At 43.1% G+C, this 19736-nt stretch overlaps 1 protein-coding gene across 1 annotated transcript; it reads left to right on the top strand.

Annotated features, from left to right (window-relative positions):
• The first annotated feature begins 331 nt into the window (after window positions 1-331).
• NIPA1 (NIPA magnesium transporter 1) lies at window positions 332-16074 on the top strand. The gene is given in 7 exon segments (XM_069769970.1): window positions 332-517; window positions 519-572; window positions 574-739; window positions 3912-3959; window positions 7873-7963; window positions 9240-9400; window positions 10717-16074. Coding segments are annotated over 7 exon segments (1218 nt in total). The 3' UTR covers window positions 11229-16074.
• Window positions 16075-19736: the final 3662 nt, after the last annotated feature.

Raw genomic sequence — 19736 nt, 5'->3', positions numbered from 1 at the left:
CTGCACATCCTTCTGCACCCCCCTGCACACCCTCCCGCACCCCCCTGCACATCTTCCCGCATCCCCCCGCACGCCCCCCCGCCCGCGGACGCTGGCGGCTCCCTCCCGCGGGGGCCGCAGCTTCTGCTCCCCTACTTCCCCACTCCGGGGATATCCCCCCAAAACGCCGGGAGCCGCCGGCAGCGGCACCGGGGCAGCTCTCCGCCCGGCGCCGCCTCGCCTGCCGCGGTGCCAGCGCGGAGCGGGCCGTCACAGAGCCGTGACGTCAGAGCGGCGGTTTGCGGGGCGGGGGGGGGACGGGGACGGGGCCGCGCGAAGACCTGCCATTGCCATGACGTCATCCTGCTGCCGTCCCGCGGCGGGACGGGCGCCAGGAGCCGCCGCGGCTGCCGCCGGTGCCCGCCCGGAGCCGCCCCCGGCGGGGCGGGACGGCGCCGGGGCCGGGGCGCGGGACGGGGCGGGTCGCGCGGCGCGGCGCGGCGGGGCGCGGCGGGGCGCGGGGCGGGTCCCGGCGCAAGAGCCGGTGCCGGGTGCGCTGGGCCCGGTCAGCCGCCGTGCCGGCAGCTCTCGGCGGGAGCGATGCGGATGGCGGTGGGTGCGGCGGGGGGCGAGGGGGCAGCGCAGAGCCCCGGCCCCGCCGCCGTGTCGCTGGGCTTGAGCGTGGCCGTGGTCTCCAGCCTGGTGAACGGCTCCACCTTCGTCCTGCAGAAGAAGGGGATCGTGCGGGCCCGCGGGCGAGGTAGGGGCCCGGCGCTGCGGTGGCGGCGGGCGGGACCGACGCCCCCGCCGCCACCCCCCCCACGCCGCCGCCCTCTCCCCTCCGCACCCCCGCCTGCCCCCCGCGTGTCCGAGGCATCGCCCCCGGCACCGTGCGGGACGGGTTCCCCCCCGCATCGCCCCCGCGGAAGGGCCGCGGACGCCCCGCGCTGCGGCGGCGGCGGCGGCCGGGCCGGGCGGGGAAGGAGCGGGGGGGGGGCTGCCGCGGGGCCCAGACGGGGGGGGGGGGGGGCAGAGGACGGGCACCCCCGGGCCGTGGCAGACCCTCTGCTTTGGGGTGAGGGGGGGGTGACGGTGTCGGCTGGAGCGGGGGGAGCCGGCCTTAGTTCGTCCCCTTCGTCGCGTTCGACTCCAGAGGTGGGTGACTGGAGCGCGGCGCGGGGGCCGTGGCGAATGGCGGAGGCGGGAGCGGGCAGGTGGGGAGCAGCGAGGGGCTGGCACGGCGGGTGCAGCTCCCCGGGGTACCGCGGGTCGGTGGTCCGCTGTCAGGCCGGAGCACGGCGCCGGGGAGCCGGCTGGGCGGGCGGGCGCAGGTTTGCCTTGCGGCATTTTGGTGCGCTTGTGGGAGTTCTCTACCCATTTCTTCGGCTCGGGTCGTTTCTTGCCGTGAGCAGCCCCAGCACATCTTGTGGCTTGTTTGTTCTGGCTCTTCCACGGACACACGCGACGAGTTACATCAGTCACGTGGCGGTTTCCCTTTGCAGAGAAGAAAGGCACACCAGCCACGTGAAATCATTTCCATCTTTTGTTTTTCGCATTGAAATCCCATTCCTCCTTACTGTTTTCTGAGATGAACATAGTCAGGAACTGACAGCGCTATCTAGACGGTTCAGCCAAAACAAAGCTGCTAATGCACAGACTATGAAGATCTGCTGTATTCTGTTCTGAAATTGGGGCTCCCCAAAGCATGCAGCCTCTGAATAGCATTTGCTAGTTGCATCTTGATGCTTTGAACATATAGGAAAATGCAATATATTTATTTGTTCTTAATATCGTGCTTTTATGTGAGGGGAAAGTTGTAAACACAGGTTGCGTGAGGCCTTTTAATTGTATTTCCGTGGTCAATAGCCATTTGTTTTGTAAGTGATGGTGTCTGTGTGTACGAACATGTGTCCCTAGGTTCTGGAAACTCTTTCTTATGAAAAATCCTTTTTAGTGGCCAGGACGTGCTAGGTGTTTTTCCTGTATAGGGGTGTGTGTGTAAATATATATATACACCTACATGTATTTGAGACAGTGCAGCAGTGTATTTCCAGTGCCTGCTGCACCTAGCGTGTTCAGGGCGGATGCAGTGGAGCAGAGCAAGCTTGCAACTATATTACTACCAGCTGGCAGCCTGATCTAACAAGTTTATTTTGCCTTTTCTGCAATGACCTTACAGTTAAGGGCCTCAGATAAACTACTGTTTTGCCAGCATAGTCTCCCTTTCCCTCAAAGATAGCTGTAATCTATTTTTATTGTTCACGGAGAGGTCACGTTTGCTTCATAAATGCAAATCTTTTTTTGTGAGGGAAACAATGAGAAAACAGGAGAGAAAGGAATGACTTTCCATCCCAAGGCAGTTGGGGGAAGTTTCCATTTTGCAGTATAGTTGGGTCTAATTACTCCTGAAGAGCTTTCAGTGGAGCAGGGGGCTAAGTGGGTGATGGGTGTGTGTGCCTGCCTTCCCGGCTCTGACAGCTGTAAAACATCCTGTTTTGAAGATATTGCTGGTGTTTACTCGTGTATCTTGCTGAGCAATTTGTAGTATTTCCTATTGCTGTGCTCAGTATGGAGACATCCAGGCAAATACCCTAGGTTTCTCTCTATTTAATGTTGTGAAGCAGTGTGGTTCTGCCTTGAATCTAGCAGTCGGAGCTGCGAGCCCAAGATCGTCAGTGTCAGATGATGTCTTTTTTCCACTGGCTTCAGTAGGTGTTGTATAATTAACAAGGAGGCACTTCAAGTCTTTTCTGTCTTCTCCATTGAATCAATAATAGAGTATCAATGCAATTAGTAATCCTTGCTTAGTTAGAAGCAGCAGCGGGTGACAAATATTTTCCAAAGTTATCTTACTGGAGTCAATATTTTCTATAATTTGTGCCCCCAACAGTGTTTTTATTTTATATGCAATAACAAAAGTCTAAAAATTATTACACCCACTCTAAAGCTGGCCATTTTCATTAGTCATTTTCCATCTCATTTCAATTATATAGTGTGATTTCCAAGCACTTAATATTTTATACGTCTCCAGAGTTATAGATTACTGTGTTTTTCTTTCATTTGGGATTTCAGAGTTGGTACAATATTGCCTATTGCTCCAGAAGCTCTTGAGGGAGCATCTTCCCAAATAAATGCAGAGCTGAATTGCTAGAAAGAGGAGCAGAACGTAAGAGCGTAATGTGATGCCAAGGTTACGCTTAGTGGAGGCCGGGCTTTAGTTTAGTAAGCTGTCATTAGCCTTGATGTTCTACAGAAGCAGAACTCATAAAACATGGTGCACAGGCTCCCCTGGTGCATCCCAAGGCAAGAGCCTATAATCTGGCAGTGAAAATAATCATCCTTGAGCTTGGGAGGCACTAAGGGACAATCCAGGGTTTTTACTCCTCTCTCTGAAACGGGGTAGTATGTCAGGAATTCAGAGGCTTCAGTCGTAGCACTTTCCAAAGCTCAAAAGCAGGAGGATCAGTCCATGCTATGTGACTGCCAAAACAATTTCTCTGCTACAACTTCTCCGATACAATTTCATTGAGGTTATATTAGCAAACTAATTGATCCAAATCATGTTTTGTTTCCATAGGTTTCCCATTCTCCTAGTAGTGGTTCTAATCTGTATGTTTAAATGTCACCCTCAGAAGCATTTTGTGACATTTTGGACACTCTTCTATGTTATACCGTGTTAGCATTGCGCAGGTACTTCAAACTGGAAAACAGAACTTCTGACGAATACGTTGCCTCAAGAAGGTCTGACTTGGACACCTAGGCCAAATCTGAGCACCCTCTCTTTTTTTTATCTCTCCCATTCAGTTGCTTTGAACAACAGGGTTAAGACAAAGGTCCTTAATAGCTGAGACTGTTGAAATTATTCTGTTTCGTAGTTCCAATATTGCAGTTTCATGTTTTTCTAATACCTCTTCCTGTACTTTCTCTTTCAGGTACTTCGTACTTAACGGATATCGTATGGTGGTCTGGCACTATTGCAAGTAAGTATCCTAAAAGCTTTCATTTTTACTGAAGGGAGAAATTGCACTTAGTTGGTGAAACGAGACATCAGGAAACCTGGGTTCTCATCTTGAATCTCACACTCACTTGTCACAAAATTCCCATCCCTCAGAAATATCCCACCTTTAGTAAACTCTCACTCTGGCTACTGTGACTGACAGTGTTTGAGAAGGCAAAGAGCTGGGGCAAACCTGAGTCAGACATCTTTCCACATTTCCAACCCATTTGGTTCTTGCAGCCTTTGGCAGCCACGCACTGCTCTGACTCTGGGTTCCTGCACGGTTTGTGTCTCTGGTCCGCTCGGCTTTTTAATAAAAGTCAAAGCTGAATAAGAAATTGTCCCTCTGCACAAAAGGGCTCATTGAGCACATGTTATTTTTTAGATCAGAAAGCACTTAGCCAGCCTCAATTAAAAAAAATCTTTTTTGATTTCTAGCTTGACAGATATAGTTTCAGTTTTGCTTTTAATCTACAAGATTAATGTGAAGCCTTGTGTGGTGCTGATATGAGATCAGTGTAATTTTACTCTTAGTATCTTTGTAAACTCTGCTCACAGTAAGTTCACTCTCTGATGTGAATCCAGAGCATGGGGAGCAGCTAGCTTTCTCCTCTTACAGTTCAGCCCTAGTTCTACCCACGTGCTTAAAATCATACCCCACTTTTAGACTCTAATCCAGCCTTTTGTGAATTATTTGGAAATGTTCTGATGCTGTTTCTGAGAAGTATATGAGTCCAGTTGTGCCCCTTGTTTCATGACAGCAAGGTAAGTCTCTGTTTTTGTTTCTTCAAGCTATGCAAAAGGAATGGAAACCTATAGATCCATTGAAGGACAAAGTTCACAGCAAGTGTAGAAGCCAACAGAGCTTCAGAGGAAAGTCCTCAGCTAATTTAACCTGAGTTTAAGTAGTACTTTATCAGCTTCCTCCTCTGCCAGGATCACTACTGCCTAAGTAGCAATAAATCTGTGCATTAATCACTGTTGTTTATGGCTCATGAGGCTCCTGTCTTGAATCTCTGAGCAGAAGGAGTTAAAATAAGAGAGGTTTTATTGCAGGACTTTATCTTGGTGAATCAGAGAAAACAATTTCATGCTTAAAAGAGCTGACTGAATTGAATGAAGGCGAAACAGCTGAAGGGAATGGTATCAGTTGGCTTTTGTCCAGTAGCTAGGTGCAGGTAGTGAAACAAAGCCTCAGTAAGTTTACAAAGGAACCAAGGGAAGAGTTGCTTAAGAATATTACAGATGCAGAATTGCAACAAACAGCAATAGCAAGGGCCAGGTAGGCACCTATGGGATGCCAAGAAAGGTGATGTTTGGGGAATTAGCAATATCCCAAGTTATCTGGGTGGAATTATAACAGCTGACATCATTTTTTCAAGCAGGGAATTTGGAGTTTGGATGGCTAACAAAACCCACATAAACTCTATCAACTTGTTTTCACAATATTTGTTCAGATGGTGAACAAGCATTTCTGTGTTGGCATGCTGACAGCATAACACTGCCTAACCATTTTGGGGCCTTGGGATCCACTGGATTACTGAAGACTTCAAAGGAAGGGCCACAGATTCTGCTAAGGGACTTTTGCTTACACTGTAGTCAAAAGAGTGATTGCAGCATGTGTACAGGTATTTCAATGAGCATTAAACTAATTAATTGGCTAATTAATTAGTTTCGGTGCAGGTTTTGATAGCAGTATAGATGCGGTGGGTTTTTATAGTGGATACATCTGTGTTCGTGTTTTATCTCAGATGGGGAATACACTTGTGAAGCGAATCTCCTGTTTGTCTCCATGGATTGGGCTTTATTTCATGTTTTGGAGCCGTATTGAAGCTCCTGAACTGGACTTTAAGATGAAACTAGGCTGGAAGATGCACTCTAGGAACATGCCTAATGCACGCCAGCTGCAAATAGACTTTCAGTCCGTGGGAGCAGGCTGAATTTAGTCTGAAATAAAAACCCTGACATGCGTAGAGCAGACATCTTTTGCTGTGCGGATCTATTCCTGGTCTCCTTGCTAATGTAGCCATGTCAGCGTGCATCAAGTTTTGCGTTGCAGTAACTTCGGGGATATTGGTACTCCTTTAGCAAGTTTAAAGCTTGGGCTGCCTTCAGGAACTGAAGCCATGTCTTGACTTACAGCATTGATGTATCTGGAGAGGAGTTTCTATCCGGAGAGGACTGGATAGGTTGGCAGCAAAGGTCCTCAACTTCAGGTAGATGGTAACAGTTACTGAGATTCTTTTTTTAATTGGTCTTAATTAGTTCTGGTCTGTCGTTCGTAGTGGTAGGAGACTTACTGTTACTCCATGGTGATGCTGAAAGCTTCTGGTAAGTTCAGTTGCCTTACAATATGAGCAGTTTGAAGCTTCAGAGACCTAATTTATAGATCGGTGTTGGTGCCATCTGTTAGGGTTCTTCCAACAGAAACGTCAGGCACCTTCCAATAGAAATTTAAGGCACCTGACCTCCAAAAAAAGCAACCTTTTGTCGGAGTCCCTTGGGAATGTATGTAATCTGCAGAAACACAGTGTGCCAGCTGTGCCCTGTCCTCCATGCAAGATCTGCCCCACTGCCTTCAGATGCCTTGAAGATAATGCCAAAGTTGCCACGTACATCTGCTGAAAACCAAGCCCGAGGCTGATAGCTGAGTTAGTCTGTTCCCAGGGGCAGGGAGACCATCACTAACTCTTGTAGAAATTCTGCTCATTAACTTCTCTGGCTCACTCCTGCATGCAGAGAAAGCCTCAGTGAATTGAATTAGTATAATTTTGCCGCACTCTGCAGTTTTATAAGTTTGTTTGTCTCCTTCGTGTTTCTTGTAGGTTACACAGGTCTTCAGCTCTACTGATAATGTGAGCTAATTTGGTAAATTAATTACTGTTTGCACAGTGCTTTGCAGGTGTAAAGAACAGGATGATGGTAATGATATTTGATAGTCGAGGGCAATGCCAGCCTGAGCATAAAGGCAGCTTGGATTCTTGAAATGGTTTTAAATGCTGATAATGGCTCTTAACATCAACTGGGAATTCGAGCTGTATATAATTTGTGTTCAGTCTCAAGGTTCTTGCCAGTTACCACAGACCCTGTAACTATGCAAGCATCATGTTGACCTATTATAAACTTGCCAGCACTTGCAAAACCATCCAGCTTTTCTTTCTTAACTGAAAACTTGAATGCATGAACTGTTTATCACAGCTGTGATGTGCAATAGTGTGGTACGTTTTGGAATTTGTTTTTATTGGGGGAAAGAAAAAAATAATATTGTGAGGCTGTTATTGTGACTTGTCAGGGGTCTGTTCTTTTTACAATGGTCAGGAATTACTTTTGATGTTACATAGTGCTATGAAAATTTGATGTGGTCTACTGTGCATCAAAGAGCTCTTATGCATGTGCTTAGCATTTCATTAGTAGATTCCTTTCCTCAGCACTGTCCTTATTTTCCTCCCAAAAGGGTAACACTGCTGTTAAGTACTATAACGAAGTGCTTTGTGTTACATGTATGCATGTTCTAAAGATGAAATCATGGGTTATGTATACTTTTAGCCCTCCTCATTTAAATATTTTAGTGTAATAGCAAGATATTTGAGTGTAATCCATGAGTGTTTCTAATTTGTAGTCTTATTTATATTCAACTAAGAGAAATTGCAAATGAGATTATTTACTGTGCCCTCTTGGATCTTCTTGTGTGGCAAATATAAATTCTGTATTAAAAAATAATTTAAAAATATAGAAAAATTCCAGCCATTTTGCTTAAGTGCAAAATTAACACAGCTAAGCAAATCTGTAACATCTGTTTTCCAGTAAGGTCAGTCTTTCCCAGACATTATTGGGTAAGTTTTCATTACTTCTTTTTTCAAAGGGATTTGAAGGCTTATTTCTGGTTCTCTTGACAGTGGCTCTGGGTCAAATAGGGAATTTCTTGGCTTACACTGCAGTCCCAACTGTGTTAGTGACGCCCTTGGGAGCTCTTGGTGTTCCATTTGGGTAAGAGTTTGCTTTTCTTGTTCTTATCTGAATGTTTTTACTCCTTAATAAAATGTCAGATAGACTCAGTGATCACTGGAGGGCCACTGAGAAGTCAGGCTTTTGACTGTTAATGATGTGTTATAATGTCACCTATTCCTGTTTTCCCCAGCAAAAGTGGGGGGGAGGCAGCAATGGTGAAGAAAAGGTTCCTGAGTATCTTCTGCTTTAACTATCGCTATGACCTGGAACAGATAAACTTTTTTTTTTTGTGTCCCCCTTCCCTGTGGTTATTCTGGACACTTCTGCCTATTCTTTTATTCACAGTTCCTTTACTATGTAGATCTTTCCTTTTGTCTCCCATTCTTTCTCTCCCCTGCTATCCACAGCCCACATGTGTTTATTGATGCTGATTTTCATTTAATTGGATTTGGCCCCTTTCCTGAAGCAAGGGAGTCCCTTGCATATGCATGCCCCCAGCTTCTTGAATGTTATGTTCGTGGGGCAGCGTGGGGGGAACAAAAAAGGCAGTGAGGTTCCTAAATGGAGTTTAATATGCAACTAAATGTTTTGTGAATAGCTAAACTACTGCAGTGAAAAAGTCCAATTCTTTAAAAACAAAGCCATGCATTGCCTCGAGATTTTTCTGTTGCCTGCTGAATTGTGTATCTGACTGCACTGGTCATCTACTTCAGAGTTTAGATTACTTTGTATGGGCTTCACCACTGTCTTTAGTTTTATACACTATGAAGCACACTGATGGTGCTCTACTTACCACCTATTATTTTATCCTAGGCCACATAATTTTGTGTATTTTGGTCAGCTACATGTCTGAACTGAGCCCTGTGATCTTTGTAACCAAAGGTCACTTTTACCTCATGACTGCGTAGCACCTATAAAATTGGGCTTTGTGACAGCTCACCAAATTGTTAATGGGTAGATATCTGCCTTGGGCGCCAGACGCCTGGTTTGGGGGTTTGGGGTTTTTTTGAGAGGGTGATGTGGTGGTGTCTTCTGGGGTGTTGTGGTTGGGTTGTTTGTTGGGTTTGTTTTTGTAGTTTTTTTGTTTGTTTTTTTTTCCTGAGAAGAGACATCAAGGACTGAGTAAGACTGAGACTGGATGAATCTTTCCTAAGATAAGTCAGAAATGCATTTTGAGGATCCACCAACATTTGGTCGGAGATCCACCAACATTTGATACTATTCCTTTAAGAGAGAAATTCATGTGGCACAACACTGTTAGAGAATTATTCACAGGATGTAGTCAAACTTTTGATTTTCTTCCTCTTTGTGAAAGGTCCATTCTAGCTTCTTACTTACTGAAAGAAAAACTGAACATTCTTGGCAAGCTGGGATGTTTGCTGAGCTGCGCTGGGTCTGTTGTTCTCATCATCCATTCCCCAAAGTCCGAGAGTGTAACAACTCAGGCTGAGCTTGAAGAGAAGCTTACAAATCCAGGTACTTTGTTCCTTTATTAACTCATAATGATTTTGTGAGATTGATCAAGAGCACACAGGAGGAAGAGGCTTACCACTTCTACCAGGTAGGAGAATTGACTTCTGAAGAAACCATGACGTGACAGAGGCAAACCAGTACAGCTTTTGTGTAGGAAAACTATGCCTTGCTGTACTTGGAACTCGTCAGATTTATTGGTACATGTGTACAGAAAGGAAAATGTGGATACTTTTGAAAACATTATCCTGCACGGCAAGCTTAGAGCAATGGCCATTTGAACTTGTAATTTTCTAAAATTATGAAAAAGTGTATCTTGCTACTTCGAGATGAAAGGTGTAATTCCAGGATCTCAATTTAAGTTGTTTTATACAAAACAAAAAATAACAATTGTGCTTTGTTCTTTAATTCTGCATTTGTTTTTTTATTAAAAGCTTATACTAGATACCAGTTATGTTCCGAGCAGATTTCTTTGCACAATAAAGGTGTGTAGAAATAGGCTGTTGAGGCATATGCTGAAATGCCTGTTCTTTCTCATAGAGAATGCGAAGCCCCACTAGCTGCCGGAGGACACGTAGTAGTGCTAATATGTGCCAGACCCACTTTTATTTTTCTTGCCTAAGAGCTAAACTGCTAACTATTGTTATTTCCTTTAATTGTTTTAGGTGAGAGAAACTCAAACCTAATAACATCAGCTATCCAAAAAATTCGCAAAGAAAAGAAAACAAATACCCTGATCTAAATTTACCATTTTAACCTGACCAAAATGAATTGGAAATATATTTCTTTAAAACTGTAAAGCATGAACTGTTTTGCACCAGTCTAATCTGTGTACTGATGCTATACTGTAAATGATACAGACTCCCGGTTCTTCCAACTGTCCCTACTCATCTCACTCACCTTAATGGGATCTAACTTTATGTTTAAGCTCTTTGCTGGATCCACACACCATGCTTTATTGAACTGGTTATGAATGAGGTGTTATCACTGCTGTCTGTCACAGGGGGCTTTAAGGAGTATAGTCCTGATGGAAGAGAGAATAAAATAAAAAAAGCAATCTTAAACCCAGTTCAGATGTGCAAGAGTGTGTATTTTACTACACGATGATTTGTTTTACCCAAAGAACATGACAACATCATTGGTTGCAGATGCCCACAACATCTCTAAAAGCTTAGAGAGTGATTTGGATCTATATTCAATAGCAAATCTTAATCCTGGTGTATACCTGAAGTTCACTGGTATGACATGATTTGCCTGCTAAAATCTTCAGGAGACCAAGAGTTCTCACCTTGCTATTATCTTGTCTTCTTTTTGTTTTCCAGTTTTCGTGGGTTATCTCTGCATAGTGCTGCTAATGCTTCTCCTGCTTATCTTCTGGATAGCTCCAGCTCATGGACCTACTAATATCATGGTTTACATCAGTATTTGCTCTCTGTTGGGCAGTTTCACTGTTCCCAGCACAAAAGGCATTGGGCTAGCTGCTCAAGATATCTTTCACAATAACCCATCGAGTCAAAGGGCTCTGTACCTCTGTCTGGTACTTCTGGCAGTATTAGGATGTAGCATTATCATTCAGTTCAGATACATCAATAAGGCACTGGAATGTTTCGACTCCTCTGTGTTTGGTGCCATCTACTACGTTGTGTTTACCACCCTAGTCCTGCTGGCTTCAGCCATCCTTTTCAGGGAATGGAGTAATGTAGGAGTTGTAGATTTCTTGGGAATGGCTTGTGGATTCACCACAGTATCTATTGGAATTGTTCTTATACAAGTCTTCAAGGAATTCAATTTCAATATCGGGGATTTAAATAAACCTAACATGAAGACAGATTAAAATGGGGTTTTTTTGAGGGGAAACTGGATGGCTCAGGGAAGGATGCAGAGCCTTTCATTTCTAGGTCACTGATTCAAATATGGTTCAGGTTGGTAGTTACCCTCTGATGATTTGGTGGCCTACGTGAAATGAATTGGAGGCCTCCATCCAGTTTCAAAGGAACAGTTGTCCATGTACCCCAGTTAACACAATAAATGACTTTAATTGGAACCACTGATTGAGTCAGCATAGAGACCGATGTATTTCCTTACTGTAAAAGTTAATCCATCAGGAAAGATCTGGGGATATTCTGACAGACCTGTGCGTGAAAGCTTGTATTATTGTGGCTTCTGAGGTACTGTTTCTGTGGGCAGAGAACATCAGTTTCTAATGCACTCAATCTGACACTTCACATGAGTGATGTATACCTTAAAATATGGGGGAGGGGGGGAAGTGAGTGGAACAATTTGTTAGTCTCAATATAACAATGTGTTCACCGTCAAGGCTGTGAATTCTGAGACAAATGTTGGTTGAACCACAGACTGCAGATTTGTCCTTTTTAGTTACTGTCTTGGCAACTTGGTTTGCTATGTGGTGAAGACACTGGGGAGTTTTAAATTGAATTCTTTATACAGAGCAGTGGACCCTTAAAAATCTTTCAGTCGTTACTTATCAGCTGATGGTAGTGTCCAGGTATGCATTTTCTTTGTAACTTATGTGCATTAAGACTTACCACATTCATCTGAGAGTTTTTAATAGGGAGCAGACAGAAAGACTGTGAAGGATGTGGAAATGATGCACAGACTCATTGCCTATATGGTGGCTTATTTGTAAGCAGCTCAGAACTATTTCAGTGCCTTTGTAAGCCAAAAATACTGCATAAATGTGAATGTATTTGTTTCAGATGGCCTATACCAGTTTAATAATTCAATTTCACTGTCTATAATATTGGACTGTATTCAAATTCTAAATGCGTAAAACATCCAGAAGGAGCCACACATTTTTGGAAGAATTTACAAACCTGAACTGAAACCCTTAGATGCCTTGACAGCTTCTGAAAAACCCATAGTCCTAATGGAAAGAGGTAGTCTAGGGGAGGACTGTTTAAAGCAGTCGGCATACCTTTATTTTAGTTAAGTGACTAAATACAGGAAACCATTTTGTGAAGTAGCTAATAAGCAGGGACCACAAAAAAAAGAAATTTAAGAGAGAGAAGAGTATGAGATTTCTCATAGCTCAAAAAAAGATGGTCTGATCCTCTTGTAATGTGGGAAAAGGAGGTTAAAGACTGAAAAAGCATAGGCATTCAGAGAGCTGAGTTTCAGGTAACCCACAGGGATATACATTCAGATCCAGTAATTTACAGACCTATGTGAACAGTTCAGCCATAATATTTTGACAAGTACTGCAGATAGCTTAAGCTATGCTTGGAATGATTCTGAACTGTTCAGTTTAAACCATTTAGAGAATATTGATATGTCAAAGAAAGAAATAGTTAATTTTCATGTTCTACTTATATTTGGTAGTTAAAACATCATGAGTCAAAAACTTGTAAGGAAAGCTTGAAAAGTAATGAATGTTGGTTTCCATTTAAGTACAAAAATGGAAGGGTACAGTAGAACTCAATATCTCTAGTTCAGAACGTCTCTTGAAACAAACAAAAAACCCCAACATGATTATGGGACAGTATTTGAAAAAGTTCGTGGAATTTATCAAGGAATCATGACTGTAGCTTTGTGGCTGGCTGACAGGAATGCAGATGTTGATTAATGGGGAGTAATACTGTCCACTCTCGTGATGCTTTTTGTTGATCTGAATTAACGTTACCTTAAAACTCAGCCTCTGTTTTCATTTAAAAGGAACATTATAAGCCCTTCTGATGGCAGCAATAATTGTGAACAGTGAATCCTAAAGAGTTAGTATTCTGAAGGGACGGTTCTGAGGGAGTAAGAGCCCCATTATGTTATTTGGAAGCTTGTTTTATAACTCCAAACGGTGGGGAATGACTCTGAGTTGGCAGAAATGTACATTGTTATAGGCCAGCATGGAAACTGGGTATCTTGGTGAAATAAAATAGCGCTAGCAGAGAAAAGGCCATCTTTGTGGATTTTCAAATATTGTGCATGGTTTCTAGAAAGTTTGAGAATTGTAGATGAGGGGAATTAGGTTATAAAACTAATCTCTGTCCATTGTTGATTGGAAGATGATATCTTGGTTCTCAGCAGACAGTTATGTTTTGTCATATTAATTCCCTTTTTTCTGATTGAAACTAGAATTGTACGTAGGTTATGAGACCTATAGTCACCTGCTTTTAAAAAAAAAGTTAGCTGTTTTCTGAAGCAGTCAAGTTGTCTTTTCAAAATTCAAATTAAGAGTTCATGAGTTGCACATTGGTTTTATTACTAGCCTTTAATATCTGAAGACTTCTGTGAAAATCTTTAGGTCAGAATGGAAATGATTGTGGTCTCATCCTAGTCCTCCTTTGGCCATGTTTGTTTGTCTTGTTTTGTTTTAAAATTCATTCCTATTTATTTAGAAAGTGCCTATCCTAGTATGTTAAGTGTGTATGCAAATTATTAGTAAATATCAGATCAAAAATGACTTGACTGCCCTGTCTAAACCTTGCCATTTTCTGCACCACACACACAAGTTTACTTGGTAAGCACTCACTATGCAGAGTAAGAACAAAGTAGCAGCCATGTTCTGTGGTCCTCTGACCGTCCTGACATCTGATAAATGTCTGCATAGGTTTCTTCTCCCCAGCTGCTCCTCATCTTTGATGAGCTTTCTAGAAACGTCTAGTTAAACTTATTGTTTAAAACAGAGATGTCAAAAGCCAGCACATAAGGTGAAAGAAATTCTCGTGGCCTTGTGCATCATTTATATCTGCAGCCTTTTACATCATGAATGCTAAATAATGGAAACCTTTATTTTTGCTACTTTGTTCAGTATGTAGCAGTGTTCTTTTGAGTTCTGCTTTGCCTGGATCTGGTTCAGTTCTAACTTTAGAAATGTATTAGCATTTTCTGTTGTCACTGTTGGTATGATTCTTCCCCCCTCCATCCCACGCCCTCCTTGTTCTAGGTGTCCTACCTTTTTTAATCCTGTTGCTTTTCTGATTTAAAAGGAGGCACTGTTGAAGTTGAATTTTAGCCATTCCCTCTTTTTTTTTTCTCCCTCCACCCCTTTGACAAGTAAGTACTTTGAATAAGACAGATATCTGAGTTCCATCATCTCAGGGAGCAAATGTGCATAGTTGTCTCCTGAGCTTTGGTGTCCCTCATGGGTCTGCCCTTTTCACGTTCTCTTTGCATTATGTCTGTTGATAGCTACGAGCCAGACGTCTTCAGTTCTGATTCCCAAGTAGAAGTGGGAGAGGCTATGCATCCAAAAAGTGGACTCATTACAGAGGTGGGATGCATCTGAATTACATTCAAATCCATATGAAAGGCATTTCACTCCGTATGTCTGGCTTCTGTTATACTTGTCAAACATATTTACTTGGTACTCACTTGAAGATAGTTCTTTAATCATTATCCCTTCAGTGTATGGAGGATTTACATGTGTCAGTCACGATCTTTATTAGGTGTCAGAAATCCCTCAAATGTTCAGTAGGAGAATAGAAACCTTTTTGATACAACCAAAACAAAATTTCTTACACCTTAAATACTTATGTAAAAAAGAAAAATACCTAAACAAGTTATCTGCTGTATTGACTTTCCAGGACTCTGTATGTGTAAATAGAGCCTATTTATTAGTGAGCTGCGACTAACATCAATAAGAACCTGTCATATCACAGATTGACAAGTGAGGCTTCCTATTAGTAATCTTGGTTATACTGAACATATGTGTTTTTCTGAAGTAACTAGCACTGAAAAATGAAAACACTGGATTAATTTGTTGAAAACTAGAAACTGAGGCTTAGCTTTCCTTTTTATTTAAAAAATAGAGGGTTTGTATTTGAAGAAAGATTTGGCGTTAATAAATATGGGGTGCCTTAAATGGGCAGTTGTTTGCATGTTGTACCCCTCATGTTCTTGTTGCATAAATATAAACCATCAAGGATTCTACAGATCTTCCTTGGTTGTCTTGAGATGGTCTAACTGTTGAAGTTTTACTGTTAAATCAAATGTTACCAAATGTTTATCTATTACCTGTTATCTTTTCTTTACAGAGATTAGTCTTTGTAATAACTCTTTGGTGCTACTCAATATGGGCTTAAGTGATGCAGAATTTTAGTGTGTACCGTGTTAGGCACCAATGATGTCAACAGTTATTACTAGTGCCCAAGTGTTTCAGACAGCAGTGTTGAAATGTTAAGGATTAAGAAATCTTTGAAATCTTTTTTAAAAGCTGCAAAGAAGTTTGGGTTTATTATTGTTTTTTGTTGGGTTGGGTTTACCCCCCCCCCAACTCACCCCCTGACAGTTGCTCTACAGAGTGGAAAATATTACACAAAAGGGGTATTTTTAAGTTAAATCCTTCTTCAACTGTGGAATTTTCTCTCTTTTCTTTCTCTCTTCCCCCCGCCCTCCCCAGGAATGTAAAAGATACTTCTAATGGGATATGGGGAAAAGGTGGATGGCCACAAACATACAGTGTCAGGTTTGGTTGCTTCAATGCTATTGCAATATAGTTACTACAGATTACATAAAAATGGTTTATTTTATTAGCTTCCAAATAATGTATATATAGATTTGTTAATGGCTTACAAGTCAAGCTTACTCTCTTTGCTTTTTAAAAAATAGTTATAGGCATGTTGTATTTGCCTTGTGTAAATTATAAAAGGCTATTTATTAAGTTTTCTGATAACTAATTATTTATTAACCTGTATTGTTTTAAAATAAATGATTTATTTCTAGCTCAATGCTTGTTTTGTGACTCCTCTTTATCACATGGGGTGAAAAAAAAATTAGTTTCCCACACATCTAGCTGCTGTACAGCCTAATCCCAATTCATAAGCCCAAACTATTTTCCATTACCCTTTCATAAAATAGCAGCCTTGCTTTTACTGAGAGTAGCAGATTCTTTCATGGGTACAGATCAGTTGCCATGTGAAGGGCTCAGCTGTCATGTAGTGGTGTCTACCAGCAAGGTGTAATCTTAATGTCTTCATTGTACTGAAGTTTGCTCACAGGTAAAATGAACACTTCTCTGGCAGAAAGGTTTGTTGGGGCCTGAGTCACTTCAAACTGTGTCTTAAGGGTTATCATGTGCTCTGTTCATGCGTTGCTGTAAATTGGCTACTTGCTAGAGCTTTTGTTTCAAGATCTACTACTCCACAGTTGGGTGTGCATGGAGTGGCAAAAGCTGTAAGGAAGCCTGTGTCACCAGTCTAATTTACTGTCACAAGAGCTTCCTGCAGGAAAAATCACTTGGAAAATTACAGTGGCTGCCCGTCTAATCCTTCATCTGAAATGCTTAGCTCCTTGTATCAGGTACCGGCAAACACATGACTTTCAGGCATTCAGGTTTTTTTGTTTGTTTGTTTGTTTTTTTATGGTGGGATTTATGATTAAGAACTCTTTCAGTCTTTGCACTTGTGTTTTAGGGGATGCACTAGTATTACTGCTGGTCAAAATTGAAAGTTATTTTTAAACAAGGAGATTAGCTCCTCTCCAATATGAAGTGTTGTATGCAGTGGAAAAGATTGGCATGGATTCTTTACTGGGTATGTCATTGCAATTTTATTTTTAAAGGTGTTGATGATATTAATGCAATGTACAAAGATAGACCAGAAAACTAGAGAAGCTTTCCCTTCTACATGCAGCATCTCTGATTTTTAAGTAAATAGGATAAGGAGTATGTATTTTGAGAACACATTTTTAGCAGGAACATTCAACTCTATTCTCTTCTTGTGCATCTCTGGAGTTAGGCCTCTGAGGCAACACTGTGGTAAAGGCAAGTACAGCATTTATGCCACTGTTATTGTTGAAAGTCTGGGACGTAACCAATCCTGAGCATACGTATCTGACCAACACAGGTCGTATGGGAAGAGTGTTAAAGTCCAAAACCTGATGGTGCCAAAAGAAAAAAAAGTCCCACTGATTTTTCCGAGGTTTGTTCTAAGAGCGGAGTCCCTTAAGTTCCTTGTATGTGACAGTGCAACTGTTGTAAGAGTAGACTCGCAGACACGGCAACTTTGTTCTGCTCAGTTGTCTTCATGAAATGCAGCAGGGACGTGGCCACCAGAGACCCTGCTACAGCCGCCCGATTCCCTAATCAATTTTCTGCCAGGTACGGACCTCACTGGATTCACCACCCTGGTGGGATGCTTTAAAACTCTGCCAGCTGGCACCGTTCTGCCCAGGGACTGCGTAGCAGAGAGCAGCTCTGGGCAGCTGGCACGTGGTGGATTTCATCGCAACCCCTTCACTGTGCGTACACAGCTGGAAATTGCTGCACAAGAGTCAGTCGGTATGCAACACAAGCTAGGCTACCTGCTAACCCGGTCATGTTTCCTGAGGTTGTATGGGTGGTATTTTTGCTCTTTTTCCTTTTAAACCTTATGAGATGTTTATTATACACGTAGTAGATAATAAGCCCTGAAAAAGCCTGTCTAGCCTTGCAAAAGTACCTACACTGGCTGACCTCTCTTGTGAAATTCATTGAGCACAAAGGTGGCTTGTGCTGCTGAGTTACCCTGCAAGAATGGGTTAGGTTAGGCAGGTTACCACCATTCTGGTATTTGGAGTTCTTTCCAGATACTCGGCAAACATGCCTGAAATGCCACGCTGTTGTAAATTATTCAGAGATGCTTTGAGTATTTTCTGTTACTGAGCACAACCCCTGGTTTTGAAGTAAAGATTTGATGATTTGTGCTGAATTGAGAGCACGTAAAAAAATTTGTATTGTGCGTGAACAGATGACAGTATGTTAAGTGGAACTAGCAGTTGAAGAAATGTGAGGAAGAGGATTAACAGATAATGACTGAAGTCCCACAAAGAGTCTGTAGTGCTTAAAGGAGTCCAATTAATATTTTCAGGTATTTATTCCCTTCACTATTGTTTTAGGTGGGTTGAGAGGTGGTTTTGAAGGGAGGAGAGTGGAAGGAGAAGACTAAATTCACTTTCTTCAGACATTGTTACCGTTTAACTCAGGAATATGTATTTGAGTTTCCAGCATTTGGCACATTAATTTCTTTAGCTCTTTTAAACTTAGATATCGGTACTTGGATGCTCCTGTTTATACTGTGCCAGTTTAGGTGGTACAGCTGTTAAGTTCTTTTTCAATCTATTTGAGGAACCCTTTTCAGCAGCTTTTGAGCTTTTTCAAAGACTTCACAGTTTTGGTATCTTGTAAAACACAGAAAAGCCAGCCACCTACTGTGTAATTATGTAGGTAATAACTGCATATTGCTTAGTGGGTTTTATATATTAAAAATATATTTTTATACACACACACACACATATATATAAAACTACTTCACAAGTGCTAAGTTCATGTCATGAATACTAGACTAGTTTTAAATTGGGGAACAGAATGTTGCCTTAGAGAATAAAATAGGCCCAAAATTTATCCATTTGCTTTGAGTGGTGCGGAAATTTTATTTTTCTGACAAAGTGAGGGACCATTTTTAATGAGAAAGAACACAGCAGGTAACACGATGAGGAATAGCTTTGTTAGGGGTATCTGTTACGGCTTTGTGTGGCAGCGTTTTTTGTAGCGGGTGAGAGGCCGCTTCCTGTGAGAAGCTGCTCGAAGCTTCCCTGGCTCCAGGTTGGACCCACCTCTGGCCAAGGCCAAGCCCCTCAGTAACAGTGGTAACACCTGTGGGAGAACAGATTTAAGAGGGGAAACCTGCAGTGAGTGAGAGGATTGGAATGTGAGAGGAACACCTCTGTAGATACGGAGGTCAGTGCAGAAGGAGAAGAAGAAGGAGGAGGAGGAGGAGGTGCTCCAGGCGCCGGAGCAGAGATTCCCCTGCAGCCCGTGAGGAAGACCATGGTGAGGCAGGCTGTCCCCTTGCAGCCCAGGGAGGTCCACGGGGGAGCAGATCTCCACCTGCAGCCCAGGGAGGACCCCACACCGGAGCAGGAGGATGCCCGAAGGAGGCTGTGACCCCATGGGAAGGACCCGCGCTGGAGCAGGCTCCTGGCAGGACCTGTGGATCTGTGGAGAGAGGAGCCCACGCTGGAGCAGGTTTTTGGCAGGACTTGTGCCCTGCAGGGGACCCACGCTGGAGCAGTCTGTGCCTGAAGGACTGCAGCCCGTGAGAAGGACCCCATGGCGGAGCAGGGCCCGAGTGCGGAGTCCTCCTCCCCTGAGGAGGAAGGAGCGGCAGAGACAAGGGGTGGCGAGCTGACCCCAACCCCCATTGCCGGGGGGAGGAGGGAGAGAGAACCGGGAGGGGGGTTGAGCCGGGCAGGAGGGAGGGATGGGGGAAGGTGTTCTAGGGTTGGGGTTTACTTCTCAGAATCCTTGTTTTGATTTGATTTCTAGTAAGTTAAATTGATTTTATTTCTTCCCCAAGTTGAGCCTGTCTTTTGCCCGTGACCATAAGAGTGATCCCTCCCTGTCCTTGTCTCG

The sequence above is a fragment of the Haliaeetus albicilla genome, chromosome 25, assembly GCF_947461875.1.
Source record: "Haliaeetus albicilla chromosome 25, bHalAlb1.1, whole genome shotgun sequence".
In the NCBI taxonomy this organism is placed as follows: Eukaryota; Metazoa; Chordata; class Aves; order Accipitriformes; family Accipitridae; genus Haliaeetus; species Haliaeetus albicilla.
The sequence above is the reverse complement of the archived record's forward strand: the minus strand, read 5'-3'. Positions and strand labels throughout refer to the sequence as shown.